This window comes from Mya arenaria, chromosome 8, assembly GCF_026914265.1.
Source record: "Mya arenaria isolate MELC-2E11 chromosome 8, ASM2691426v1".
Lineage (NCBI taxonomy): Eukaryota > Metazoa > Mollusca > Bivalvia > Myida > Myidae > Mya > Mya arenaria.
Genome location: NC_069129.1, coordinates 50443373 through 50457345, shown reverse-complemented (window position 1 = coordinate 50457345; position 13973 = coordinate 50443373). Strand labels below are relative to the sequence as shown.

The 13973-nt window shown below is 35.7% G+C and overlaps 1 protein-coding gene across 1 annotated transcript in view; it reads right to left on the bottom strand.

Annotated features, from left to right (window-relative positions):
• The window catches only part of LOC128242325 (tonsoku-like protein), a 33102-nt gene extending 19172 nt beyond the window's left edge, over window positions 1-13930 (bottom strand). Inside the window, exons 1-7 of the mRNA XM_052959430.1 lie at window positions 13823-13930; window positions 12473-12568; window positions 11430-11601; window positions 10370-10466; window positions 6376-6505; window positions 5880-5952; window positions 3657-3828 (exon numbers count right to left, since the gene is read on the bottom strand). Coding sequence (XP_052815390.1) covers window positions 3657-3828; window positions 5880-5952; window positions 6376-6505; window positions 10370-10466; window positions 11430-11601; window positions 12473-12568; window positions 13823-13853 — 771 coding nt within the window. The 5' untranslated portion in view covers window positions 13854-13930. The remainder of the gene's footprint in view (window positions 1-3656; window positions 3829-5879; window positions 5953-6375; window positions 6506-10369; window positions 10467-11429; window positions 11602-12472; window positions 12569-13822) is intronic.
• Window positions 13931-13973: the final 43 nt, after the last annotated feature.

Sequence of the window (13973 nt, the reverse complement as noted above, 5' to 3'; positions counted from 1 at the left end):
GTAACTCAATTGAGTTACAAGTTACATACCTTTCTAAATAAATGTAAACAAACTACCACATTTAATTCTCTGAAGAGCCAGCCTCAGCCTGAAATCAACTTCAGGAAAAGATGTCAAAAGCTTATTACTGTTTGTAAGAAAGATGCAGTCATTTATGGTACTGTTTTTCTTAAATGGAAAGAAGTATTTTTTTTAACATTTCTTGAATAAAATAATGAACTATTGGTGTAAATATAAGTAATGAATTGCTGGATTGATGTCATTATTGGTGATATGAATGCAATTGGACTGGTCAAAGTACGCCTGGAGTCCTTCCACACACTTTAACCACTCCAACTGCGTTCATACCCCTATAATGACATCAATCCCGCAATACATTCCTTAATTGGATACAACATTCCTGCGTTGAACCAGTAGTGACTTCACCATTCTCGCAGTACTACCCTTTCAATGCCAAGCGCTAGGCAAGGGAGCTATTGGTACCATATATATATATAATACTAGGTTAGTGCCGTGGATGGAGGAAGTTAATCTGGCAAGGCGGAGGAATTTATCGGGTGAGCCGAAGGCGAACCCGATAAATTCTGCAGCCGAGCCAGATAAACTTCCTCCATCCATGGCACTAACCTAGTATTCTATTTATCCTGTTACTTTGTTTATTAAACACGATAAATCACCTTTAACACAAACCTTTAAAAAAGGGGGACAAATGTTTTTCCCCGAATGACATAGCCAGAATATACATGCAGTGTTTAAATACGCCCAAACAAAATAGTTCTTAAAACCGTTTATAAATTTAGAACAACATGGATATAGTGAAATAAAAGGCAATCTAATATGTTTTTATGAATTTAAAAGAGAACACGTTTTAAAGTACATAAACATGGAACAATAAACAAGTTTATCTAATCTCGTAACAATTATTCTGCAAGTCACAGCTGTCAAGAGTGTGTGATTGTGAACAATCGCCTCGTGGTATAAAATGGAATTAATTCATGTTGATATTAAAGTGCTGGATGTTTAAAACATTGCTTGGCAAACAAAGAATTCATTTGTGTGTTAAGCGAGACGTTGTCATTAACGACAGAAATGGAATTAACGGTCGTTGAAGAGGGCGGCTGCACATTTTCCAGCATTTGCCGGAGGCGTGGGTGGGGTAAGTTAAGATTTTCTTGACGATTTTCTTTGTCAATGACATTGCCAAGCTGACTGACAGAACTTTCTGGACCAGTGATTGTGGATGTGGGTTGTTGGCGGACTTTAGATAATATTCTTGAGCATTGTTGGTGTTTTTCCTCAGACATTTTAGAATAATTCATGACAGATTGAATGTTTTTATGGCCACTAATCTGCATTATATCTGTTTGGGCAATTCCAGAGTCTCTTATTTTTGAACTAGGTGTTTTCTTGTCGAGTGGTTTGTTATCCTTTTGTTGCTGTCAAGACAACCATCACTAGCCATTTTCTTCAGAAGTCCTCCAAGCTTCTTTTCTCCCAATTTCATTTTCACAAACCATTTTTCATGGTCATAAACATGTGATTGTGAGGAGGTTCTCGGCGCTATGTAAAAAGGGTCATCCGAGGTGCAAAAATCAGTTGGTCGTTGCACTGCATACTGCTTGTAAGCATGAACCGGACAGCGTTCTATGTCCTCTGGCATTGCAAACATTTTTGGCGTAACATACCGTACATCTTTTATCTTTTTATCTTTGACCCTGTTCGCGTTTTTGTCTGGCGCTCATTCAGCGCCAGGTATTCAAGTCCACTGGATGATGTTTTAAGCTCGACATCACCCCATCTGCAAAAGAATGGATTATCATTCATATGTCAGTATCAAAAAATTGAAGTTTGCTGCATTTCTATTGAGTTTTTTTTAGATTTTTAAATAAAAGGATGCTTAAATGTTCTATATAAACACAACAAAATTTATGTTTATGCAATATTTTAATAGTTTACACGGCAACACAAGACAAATGAAATGAACTATTAAGAAGATAAAAAAATTAATTCTTAATTGTGTAAGAAATGGCCCTTGTGGTTTAATTGGCAAAACACCTCATGTTAAATCAGTTCTTGAGGCACTGAGGAGTTCTGAGTTCGACTCTCAGCAAGGGCCTTAGTAACCGTAAAAATTTATTATCATTTTTAACTCAAACTCAATTTTTATAATCTTTTATTTGTCATATTGTGCGTTTCACGATTCTACTTTTAAGTATTTAAGCAAAACATTAACTCTAAATTTACAATCTCATTTAAATTTCTTTCCCACCTCAAATCATGGTTTTCTTTCGTTCCACGTAGCCCAAACTGGATACAATTGTTGATCCATACTGTGTTGAGGAGTGATGCTGCACTGCTTGGGCCGAGGATCTTTTTTTCATAAAGCATATTCATTTCTTCGTCAGTGATTGGACTTGCTTTTAAGGGCTTGTTTCCCTTTCCCAACCTTTTAAAGGATTTTGTTTTGGCCCTTAGTGCATCTCTTGTGAGTTGGAATGCATTTGTTTGCTCTGCAATAAGGCGAAATGGATATTTGTGCCTCTTCAGCTTTCTGTAAGACTGGAGACAATGTTGCGGATAGATGTAGGCTCATACTCGGCACCGTCAGCTTTACGAACTGATAAGATGTAGTTTGCCACATACTCATCCAACAGATCTGGCTCAATCTGATATATTGCCTTTTTCTCACCTTTATTGAGTAAAAAGCGTTTAAATTTTTGGACATCTGAAAGGTTTTTTTTCATTATGTTTTTGTTTTCTTCATCTTCAATCAGCTTTCTTACATCATCGCTGGTCAGTTTGACAAATTCAGGGCAGGGCTGGCCTCTTTTACTCCTAGGTTCAGCAGACTGCATGGAAACAGCGTTAACAATTGAATTTTCAAAGGAGGTATCGATTTTAGAAATGTCAACGCCATTTATTTCGTTAAAATCTTTGTTTGAGATTTCCTTAATTAATTGTTTTTCTCGAATTGGAGCTAGTGGTGGGCTAATTTTCAACAAGTCATCTCATATGACATCGAATGTTCCTTGGCTGAGTTCGTCCATTTCTTTGAAACAGCCGACAGCTGATCATGATGATGCAACAGCTTGTTTACAAACATTCATGTATTCAGTGACAAATATTGAAGCAAAACGGCCCTTTCTTAAAACGGGTTTAATACTGAAGGATGTATTGAGTTAGAGAAACAAAATTATTACAAACTCATGAATCATTATATAAAGTAGGTCATGTTTACTATTTAATTTAGTTCATGTATACAACATGTACATGAAAAAAGTAGTCCATATTCGCGGTAACGAGACCAACTCACTGAAGATAAACATCACGTGGTCTACTAACCTAATAAACTAAAGTTTACACGGCACCTTGTTATTGGATCGATTTGTATGCTAGTGACAGGATAAATTAACGTCTTAAGGTTTATGCGGCAGACATTCTGCACCTGAAGCGAACACTATACCACTAAGCCTTAAGGGGAATAAGGGATTATTTAAAAGACACCATATAAGGAATATTTTGAACCAATTTATGAAATATTTTCCAGAAGAAATTTGCAGAACGCCTGACTTCCTTTTCCACATATAATATTATACATGACTAATAGATAACATTTGTCTTGCTTTAACCAAAACTGTAGATGCATGTTTACTCACCAAAGCCATAGCCTGGAATGCCTCAGCCTCTGCCTTCCTGTCCTTGTCACGTTTTGCTGTGGCAGAAGCGCTTGCCAAATGTTTTTTCACTTCAGCCAGCCTTCCTGTGGTCTGGTAGAGGTCAGCCAGGGCTCGCTGACACTGGAACAGCATATCCAGTTGAGATATAGACCTGAAATCCAGAATTGAAAATTTATTCAAAGAAAATTGCATAAGCCTGTGTTTTTTGTCATAATAAGAAAGATTTGATTTAACTTTAGAGTATGTCCACCTTATCTCTGTATGTTCCTGTCCAGGAAATACCCAGGGCTACCATTAAGATTTTATTTTTGAAGTTTTCTCGAAATGAGGGAGTTAAAGTCTTCCAAACACTTAAACTTTTTCCACTATTGACCAATTATGTATTGCTCAACGTCAAGGTACTAAGTCACAGGCCGGGTCGAACTCGTATGGATGAAGGGAAAACGTAACACAAGCTTTGAATGAAAATAGGGCATTTATTAATGCCATAAAAGTGTTTTCACGAAATATCGTAAAATAAAACATAAGTGTCAATAGCAAGTGTATAATAACATTTCCCGAAATACATATCTGGGTGGAAAAACCGCCAAGAAAATAGGGCATTTATTAATGCCATAAAAGTGGTTTTACGAAATATCGTAAAATAAAACATAAGTGTCAATAGCATGTGCCTGACAAAACGGTGAAAGAAAACAAAAAACTAACAATACATATGGTAAGAAAATATGAAGAAAAACATGGGGTTCACAATTAAATGTGACATGAAAAACAGTTAGATAAGCTCATTTCTCGACCTTGTAAACTGACAAATATTTAAACAGAAGGTGGTGGGGATGGTGGTGGTGTATTATATGAAAACTAAAATAAAACGCCGAGGCTTTCGCCCACGCTAAAAATATATCAGTAATGGCTACAACGTATCGTGATTGGCTGTTCAGAGCCACATGAGATAAAACTCAAAGGTGATTGGCTGAGGCAATAATTTATGCAGGGTGCTGACATGGTTAAATACCACTAAATTAATGGTTGAACAATTCCATAAATAATTTTATGTTTGCATAAAATTTCATTTATGTATTGCTCAACGTCAAGGTACTAAGTCACAGGCCGGGTCGAACTCGTATGGATGAAGGGAAAACGTAACACAAGCTTTGAATGAAAATAGGGCATTTATTAATGCCATAAAAGTGTTTTCACGAAATATCGTAAAATAAAACATAAGTGTCAATAGCAAGTGTATAATAACATTTCCCGAAATACATATCTGGGTGGAAAAACCGCCACAAGGAGAATCCTCCGCCTTGACCAATTATAAATAATACTATTATGAAAATAAAATAATTTGTTACTATTATTTTGTATAATTTGTTACTATTATTTTGTATAATTTGTTACTATTATTTTGTTTCAAAAAAATGTACGGCTTCAGAATACATCACAAGATTGTGATGTGCGTGCGCGAGAATCTCACGTGGTTTGAAACAACCGAAGTATACCTAACTGCTTTGCGACCGCGGCGTCCCTAGCAGCACGCTACTACCTGCTATTTCAGCCCAAATTTTTTTTTTATATATATTCAGAAATAATTATTTATTATTTGTGAAATTCACAAAATTTATTCAAATGACTGTTTTTACTTATTTATTGTCAGAAAATATAGCCATTAAATTAACATTCAAAGCAGGTTTTGATATTTTGAACTTCCAACCCTTCTCCTTTGAATGTTTTATTCTAAATTATGAGAGTGTTTGTTCTTCCAAGGACTCAATTTTGAAAGTCTTAGTCCATTTTTAGGGAGTATTTTTCTTCCAAACTTCCTTTTTTGGAAGCCCTGAATAACACTGTTGCGTTTACCTTCTCCCCAGCAAATACCGTGCCAACCAGCACTTAGAGTAAGGTCTAGAACATTTCAGTTATGTTGTTGTCATTTGTTTATTATTGTGAAAACAATTCCAACAACTATAAACCTATCACTTCCAAACGGGAGCTTAAGCGTAATCAGGGATAATATTGACCTGGCAGCTGAAGAGCTTAAACAATTTACCAAGGGGTTTGGGGGCCCCTTTTGATTCCTTATTTGAGTCCACTGACACAATCAGTTAAAAAAATGTTTTTAATTTATTCTTATTATTATAAAGGTCCCTTAAGCCATTGGATCCAGGTTACTCTGTGGACATTCCACATCCCTGATGATATACTCACTGAAACATCTGCAAGGCTTTGTTGAGGTAAGTCAGGCTAGTCTCTGTGTCCTCAATGTCTATGTAAACAAGACCTGGAAATGACAAGTGGTTAACTTAGATGTTGGGCGGGTTAGGGTTATAAATTTAGCTTTACATGTAACCAATCGTAATAGCACACCTAGATTAAACAGTAGCTGGCTGTTAAGTCTTAGACTCAGTGGGTTTGAAAAGACAAAACACATAACTGATATCAGTTAAATATAACACTTAAAGTAACCAATCGTAATAACACACCTAGATTATTAAGTAGCTAGATTTCATGCCAAGACTCAGTGGGTTATCAAGATTAAACACATAATTGATATCAGTGAAATATAACATTTAAAGTAACTAATCGTTATAACACACCTAGATTATTAAGTAGCTAGATTTCATGTCTAGTAGGTTATCAAGACTGAACACATAATTGATATCAATGAACATAAAACAAAAAGTAACCAATCGTAATAACACACCTAGATTATACAGTAGCCTAGACTTCATGTCCGAATACTCGCTGGGTTTGATCCTGGCATCTGTCTTTAACTCCTCACACAGCTGTAGGCTCCGGGTGAATGCTGACTTTGCCTTCTCAAGCTCACTCACCTATTGTAGGAAGAAATTAATATCTCTAAGAGTAACAGTTACAATGGCCGATGTAATTGAGTATAACTCAACACTTTTAAAATAAATTGTGAATCTCACATCATCAATGAATAATTAGGTTTCTATTACCCTATCATTTTTATTTAATTTAGTAGCCAAACCATTGTCAATATTATTGTATTGGGTGTCCAATTATATTCAAAGGAATTAACGCTCACAAGGGTTTATTGTAGTGTTGGGAATCGGACAGAAAAATTACTATCGATAATTGGTTTATGAAACTGATCAACGATCAATTTAATCTTAATTAAATTATCTAAAATGGTCATCATAGTTAAGACATACAGATACAGTACTTGCACCAGTTTTATGCACCAATGTTCGCTTACAATATTGTCTGTACATTTCTTTGTAAATATTACGGTATTTATACAGAACGCAACTATCATTTAGTGTTTACAAGTTACTATTACAGAACATGAGACCACAGGCTCTATTTTTTGTCTTACATTTAGTATTGTACACATGTGTAAACTAAACGCAAAGAAAGATATCAATTTCTGTTTAATAATCCGTCAGTAACAAGTATAACAAACAGTTGTTTATTGTATATGTTTTACAAGAACATTACTTTCAGAAAACTGAGAAAACTGAATTCTTACATGGTAAGAAGTAAACGGTAACATGTTTTAAAAAAATCACTTTTAAACCACAAACATGAGAAGTTGAGAACCAATCCTTTAACAGTTATATTACAATGAACATTTGTACTAAGGTAATGTAGTGACATACTGACTTGATAAGAATATGACTAGATAACTTAACATAGAAACACCTTTACATTTCAACATTTACTAGCATTAACCAGAAACAAAACATATTCTCATGACACAATTTTGACTGGTAGTCGGTAGCGGTTACGTCCCTTGTTTCTATAATCGATTAGTCAAATTTCACTATCAATTGTTGCAGACGTAGGCCTTTCCGATCAATTGATGATTATTATCTATCATTGGCACAACACTAGTTCATTGTCTTTAACATTAAGAAAAGCTTTGCCTGTATGTGAATACTCTGATATTTCTTTGCTTTTGACTCAATTAATCAAATATTGATCAAATATTGATCCTTATATACATCTACTTAAACATTGCACAACAGCACTGAACAAGTCTGACATCAATTTGTCTAAAATGTCCCAATCTATCTTCTCAGATTGCAGAGGATTGAAATAATTTGTGAAAGAGTGACGTCTCAGTTTATTTCCTATTTGCTCTATGAAAATGATCGGAAAAACACGGAAAAGATGATCTGTTTTTAACTGATGTTATATGTTTACTGAATAGAATTTTAAAACATATAGGCCTGTAAGGATAAATCTTGCCTTTTTCTTGTTATTTGTTTCTATTGTTACAATTATGCAGTAATATTTTTAACTTGTTTGTCAATGGAATTTGAGTTGTGGAAATAGATATCCGATTAAGAAAATTGAAATAAACCATGTCTGATGTCGTGAATTTCTGTTAATTTCTATCAATTAAATATATTCTATGTATCTTTTAAGGTAGGAAACGAAAGCAACATGGAGACAATTCCAGTCCTAACAAGACCTGTCACAGTATGTGACGAATGCCCCCGAATGTGACATTGACCTACGAACAAGGTCAGTACATGAAAAGTTGATCTTGCCTTTACGTATCAAATACATATGGCAAGTTATTTTAAATTGCCTCTGAACATAAAAAACTACCACCCATACTTGACAACCTACACTGTTATGTCCTTATATTCAGAATTCCCTTGTGAATAAACACTTAGTGTATCTTTCACCTTAGAGGTAGGGTCATGGGTCTTGCACATGACACCTCGTCTTCGTATGTGGAACACATGTAGCAAGTGATTTTAAAATCTGTCCATACAAGGGAAAGTAACAGCCCTGACACGACAACCTATACTCTATGTCCTTATATGCAGCACTCCATTGTGAATAAACACTATGTGTGACCTTGACCTTTGAGGTAGGGACACGGGTCTTTCACGCGACACGTCGTCTTGGTATGTGGAACACATGTGGCAAGTTATTTTAAAATCTATCCATACAAGAGAAAGTTACAGCCCGGACACGACAACCTATACTCTATGTCCTTATATGCAGCACTCCATTGTGAATAAACACTAAATGTGACCTTGACCTTTGAGGTAGGGACACGGGTCTTGCAGGCGACATGTCGTTTTGGTATGTGGAACACATGCGGCAAGTTATTTTAAAATCTGTCCATACAAGGGAAAGTTACAGCCCGGACACGACAACCTATACTCTATGTCCTTATATGCAGCACTCCATTGTAAACAAACACTTAAGTGTGACCTTGACCTTTGAGGTAGGGACACGGGTTTTGCACGTGACACATCGTCTTGGTATGTGGAACACATGTGGCAAGTTACTTTAAAATCTGTCCATACAAGAGAAAGTTACAGCCCGGACACGACAACCTATACTCTATGTCCTTATATGCAGCACTCCATTGTGAATAAACACTAAGTGTGACCTTGACCTTTGAGGTAGGGACACGGGTTTTGCACGCAACACGTCGTCTTGGTATGTGGAACACATTTGGCAAGTTATTTTAAAATCTGTCCATACAAGGGAAAGTTACAGCCCGGACACGACAACCTATACTCTATATCCTTATATGCAGCACTCCATTGTAAATAAACACTAAGTGTGACCTTGACCTTTGAGGTAGGGACACGGGTTTTGAACGCGACACGTCGTCTTGGTATGTGGAACACATGTGGCAAGTTATTTTAAAATCTGTCCATACAAGAGAAAGTTACAGCCTGGACACGACAACCTATACTCTATGTCCTTATTTGCAGCACTCCATTGTGAATAAACACTAAGTGTGACCTTGACCTTTGAGGTAGGTACACGGGTTTTGCACGCGACACATCGTCTTGGTATTTGGAACACATGTGGCAAGTTATTTCAAAATTATATGCAGCACTCCATTGTGAATAAACACTAAGTGTGACCTTGACCTTTGAGGTAAGGACACGGGTCTTGCACGCGACACGTCGTCTTGGTATGTGGAACACATGTGGCAAGTTATTTTAAAATCTGTCCATACAAGGGAAAGTTACAGCCCTGACACGACAACCTATACTCTATGTCCTTATATGCAGCACTCCATTGTGAATAAACACTAAGTGTGACCTTGACCTTTGAGGTAGGGACACGGGTCTTGCACGCGACACGTTGTCTTGGTATGTGGAACACATGTGGCAAGTTATTTTAAAATCTGTCCATACAAGGGAAAGTTACAGCCTGGACATGACAACCTATACTCTATGTCCTTATATGCAGCACTCCATTGTGAATAAACACTAAGTGTGACCTTGACCTTTGAGGTAGGGACACGGGTCTTGCACGCGACACGTCATCTTGGTATGTGGTACACATGTGGCAAGTTATTTTAAAATCCGTCCATACAAGAGAAAGTTACAGCCCGGACACGACAACCTATACTCTATGTCCTTATGTGCAGCACTCCATTGTGAATAAACACTAAGTGTGACCTTGACCTTTGAGGTAGGGACACGAGTCTCGCACGCCACACGTCGTCTTGGTAAGTGGAACACATGTGGCAAGTTATTTTAAAATCTGTCCATACAAGGGAAAGTTACAGAGCCGGACGGACGGACGGTGCGATTTTAATATGCCCACCTTCGGGGGCATAAAAAGGACATAACTCATCAATTAAAACCACAGCTTCATTTCAACATTGCTGTCGCTGACAACAAAGCCATGGCTATGAAGTCACAACTTCATTTTTACATGCAGTACGAGTCTGTTCGAAATACCTTGGCCTGTTTGTTGGTGGCTGCCCCATGCCTGGACAGGCGAGTGTTGCCAATGGTTGTCAGGGCCCGTTGTTCCTCCACCTTGTCATTACAGGCACTGCAAACAAACATAGAAAAGTATGGTTTTCTGGCTTCATTTATGATTAATCTGTATAACTGAGTCTGAGATGAAAATGTTGAATTGACCTGAATTCTGTCTTGTAAAAAGCACAATTGTGAGACCATCAATGGCCGTTTAGAATGATCTAACAGTTCATGTTGAGATATTAGTGTACGGTAGTAAATTTAGCCCTTAAAGTGCATATTGTAACTACTAACATGCATACACAGTTTCATGTCAATATCTTGAATGGTTATAGAGCTATGGCCAAGTTCAAGTTTTTGCAAGACTTTTTTTTCAAATATCGAGGGCATTACTTGACAATTATTTGTACCAGATTTATGGGCCATGCTGTACATGTGCGAATTGTCTCTGTCAACATGTGTACCAAGTTTCATTCAAATATCTTGAATGATTTTGAGTTATGGTCAGGGTTAGAGTTTATGCACAACAACAAAGATGCCGACAACACCATGGCTATAACAATATTTATGACTAGAATTGTTTTTTGTTTTTCAAAAATTAGAGGAAGTAATCATATCACTGATAAACACCAATGATTTTTTTTTTAAATTATATTCACCACACGTGCCTTCCAAATTGGGAAAAAAAAATTACTTCGGGGAAATACAAAATCATGCCAAAATAGCAAATATAATAGCAAATATACAGGTTTTCACTTTTTTATACATTTTTTATACATATATAATGCTGTAAGAGTCTTGTCATCAGTTTGTTTATTTTCAAGAAATACCCATACATTGCTTTCTATTCATTAATGTTTAAATATATCTAAATTGATTAAATTGGGAAAAAAATAAATTTTTGGAAAATTGGACACTTTTCTGCAAGCCTTTAAAAGAAAAATCACTGAATACACAAAGCATAATACATTAATTGCTTCACTAGATTGCTTCAACTAATGAACAAAGATCAAATACTCTTCCTTTCTTATCCCACCTTGCTAACTCCAGGTATCTCTCATGGAGTCGCAGTGCTGTATCAAAGTCCCCCCTCTTACAGTGGCATTCCCCGAGCAGGCGACAGGCTACGGCAATGTCAAGCTGCTTTCCTAGCCCCTCGTACAGGGACAGTGCTCTCTGCAAGTCTTCAACTGCACTATCAAAATCACCTAGATAGAGAAACGAGATATAAATAAAATTTTAAGGTCACCAAGCTGGACAAGTGGATTTCCTATGGGTACTCTAGTTTCCCCCCTCCGGAGACCGCTTTCTCACGAAACATTGTGCAAACAAAAGTAATTAATATATTGTAATTACTTGTTTCACTATTGTTGTAAAACAATTAAGTTAAAACTAAACAAAAAAATAAAACTGTTATTTAAGACATTTAAAACCAAACAAACTAAAACCCAAATTTTATTTCATGCTTTTGGGTGGTTTATTGAAATATTACAGTGGATAATATCTCGATAAACTCGCCGGTTGAAACAATGAGTTTATCATAATTATTAATAAAATGTCAGTGTTTTCTCCGATTTTACAAGTCTCATTATAAAAATGGTAACGTAAATGGATTCAATGCTGGGAAGAAATGCAATTATGTCATTTAATTCCGTTTCTGGTATAACTTCATTTGGTTGAATTTTGCACGATTTTCCTTTTCAATTTCATTTAAATTTTATTTATGATAAATTATAAGCATGAAAGAAAAAGAGAATTGTTATTTTAGTGAAATATTGCAATAAATATCACATTATGACACCAAAAGTAAATATTCCACATGTTCACACCATCATATGAATTATAACCTTTGGTGCTCACTCTGTGAAATTAATTGCATTTCAAAAAGTGAAAAATTATCCTCTTTATATGTTTAAATGTTTCAACTCAACATCGTTTTGACTGCTAGCCAAGAAAAATAGTAATAGGATTCATTTATTTTTATACAGAGTTGATGATGAAAGACATACTTTTTTCTAAATGGAATGTGTTATCTCAATTTATTCTGTATGTTTGTATTACATGTACATATATACAAACCATATTTTGAATGTATATCTGCTACAAGAGTGCAGTGATAGGCCTCGTCCTGAAAATCTGCCTTTCGTTCTGCCTCTTTCTTCTTGGAGTTGTATTCTGAAAAATACATTTATTTACTGACACGAAACTTAAAACTAGTGCATGAGTGAGTGTTTGTAACTGTAAGTATTTGTTGAGTGTGACCAAGACTTAGTGTTAACTTCATACAAATTTTTTATTGTTATAACTGTGGGAAAAGACAAAAAAATATATTGCATCCTACACAATCCCCTGTTTGAAGTTCAAGAAATGATACCGGTACTTTCTGTTTCAGGTAAGAACCAGTGAGCCAGTTTTGGTAAACCAGTTTTACCAAATTTGATAGTAGTTTGTGGAAGACCATTGTGTTGGAGAACTGTGTTATAAAGGGATACTATGCCTACCAGATCAAGCAACCTATAACAGATCCTCCACCTAAACTTATGTGTGACTGCAAATACACTCACATTGTAGACAAAGAGGCAGTTCTTGTATGGTCACCATTGCCACACCTTAAGAAATTTAGTGAAATAATTCATGACATGGTGACTGACTGATGTAGACAATTGAAATTGTGGAATATTGCAGGCCTCCCAATTGGCCATGCATCTAGAACATAAGCAGGTTCCTAAGAAGTGTCCTAGATAATATCATCATTGTTACTTTCAAATCTTATTAATTTGGAACTAAAATGGACATGTATGTGATTCACCTTTTATTAACAAGATTATTGATTAACTGAATCAAATATGAGCCCCAACTTGTATATTCAATGTTAAATACATTACAAACTTCAAATTTAGTGACTTGTAACCCTTTCCAAAGTTTCCAATTGCTCTGAAAACACCCCTACTATGATCCGAAACTGACTTACAAGAGCCGGAAGAAACCAAATTGATAAGGTTAGTCAAGCGTGTAAAAATGAAATAACATTATAAGATTTAAATTTTTGGTACAAACTAGTTTGATTAACTTCGGAATTTTGCCTTTCATTTAATACACAAAAATATTCATAACAATGGTTTTCAACAAATATGTGAATGTAGGTTGTGTCTGATCTGGAATACCCAAACAACTGTATCTAACGCGAATAAAGTTACAAGACAGGTCCTAAGAATGTAAAATATAGATTGAAATACACAGAACAGCGCATGTCTGAGCCTTCCATTCCAAGTGTTGATTACTGAGGGAACTAAACATACTGTCTTCGTTTATGTACGAAGTTAAAAGGAACGGATACGTTATGAAAACAAACGATTATTTCGCTGGCTATTTTCATGAATTTTTAGTTGTCAACAAACACACAATTTATTTAAAACAAAGGAAACACACTTTTAAGTAATTTTATGTCATTGTCATCCATTTTGTAATCAACAACATCTAAAACTGAAAATAAATATTATTTGTCTGATTTTCGATTTCCATTTCCGCGGGCTAACGAAGGACGACGAAACGCAAAACCGATGCCGGTTATTTTAAACCA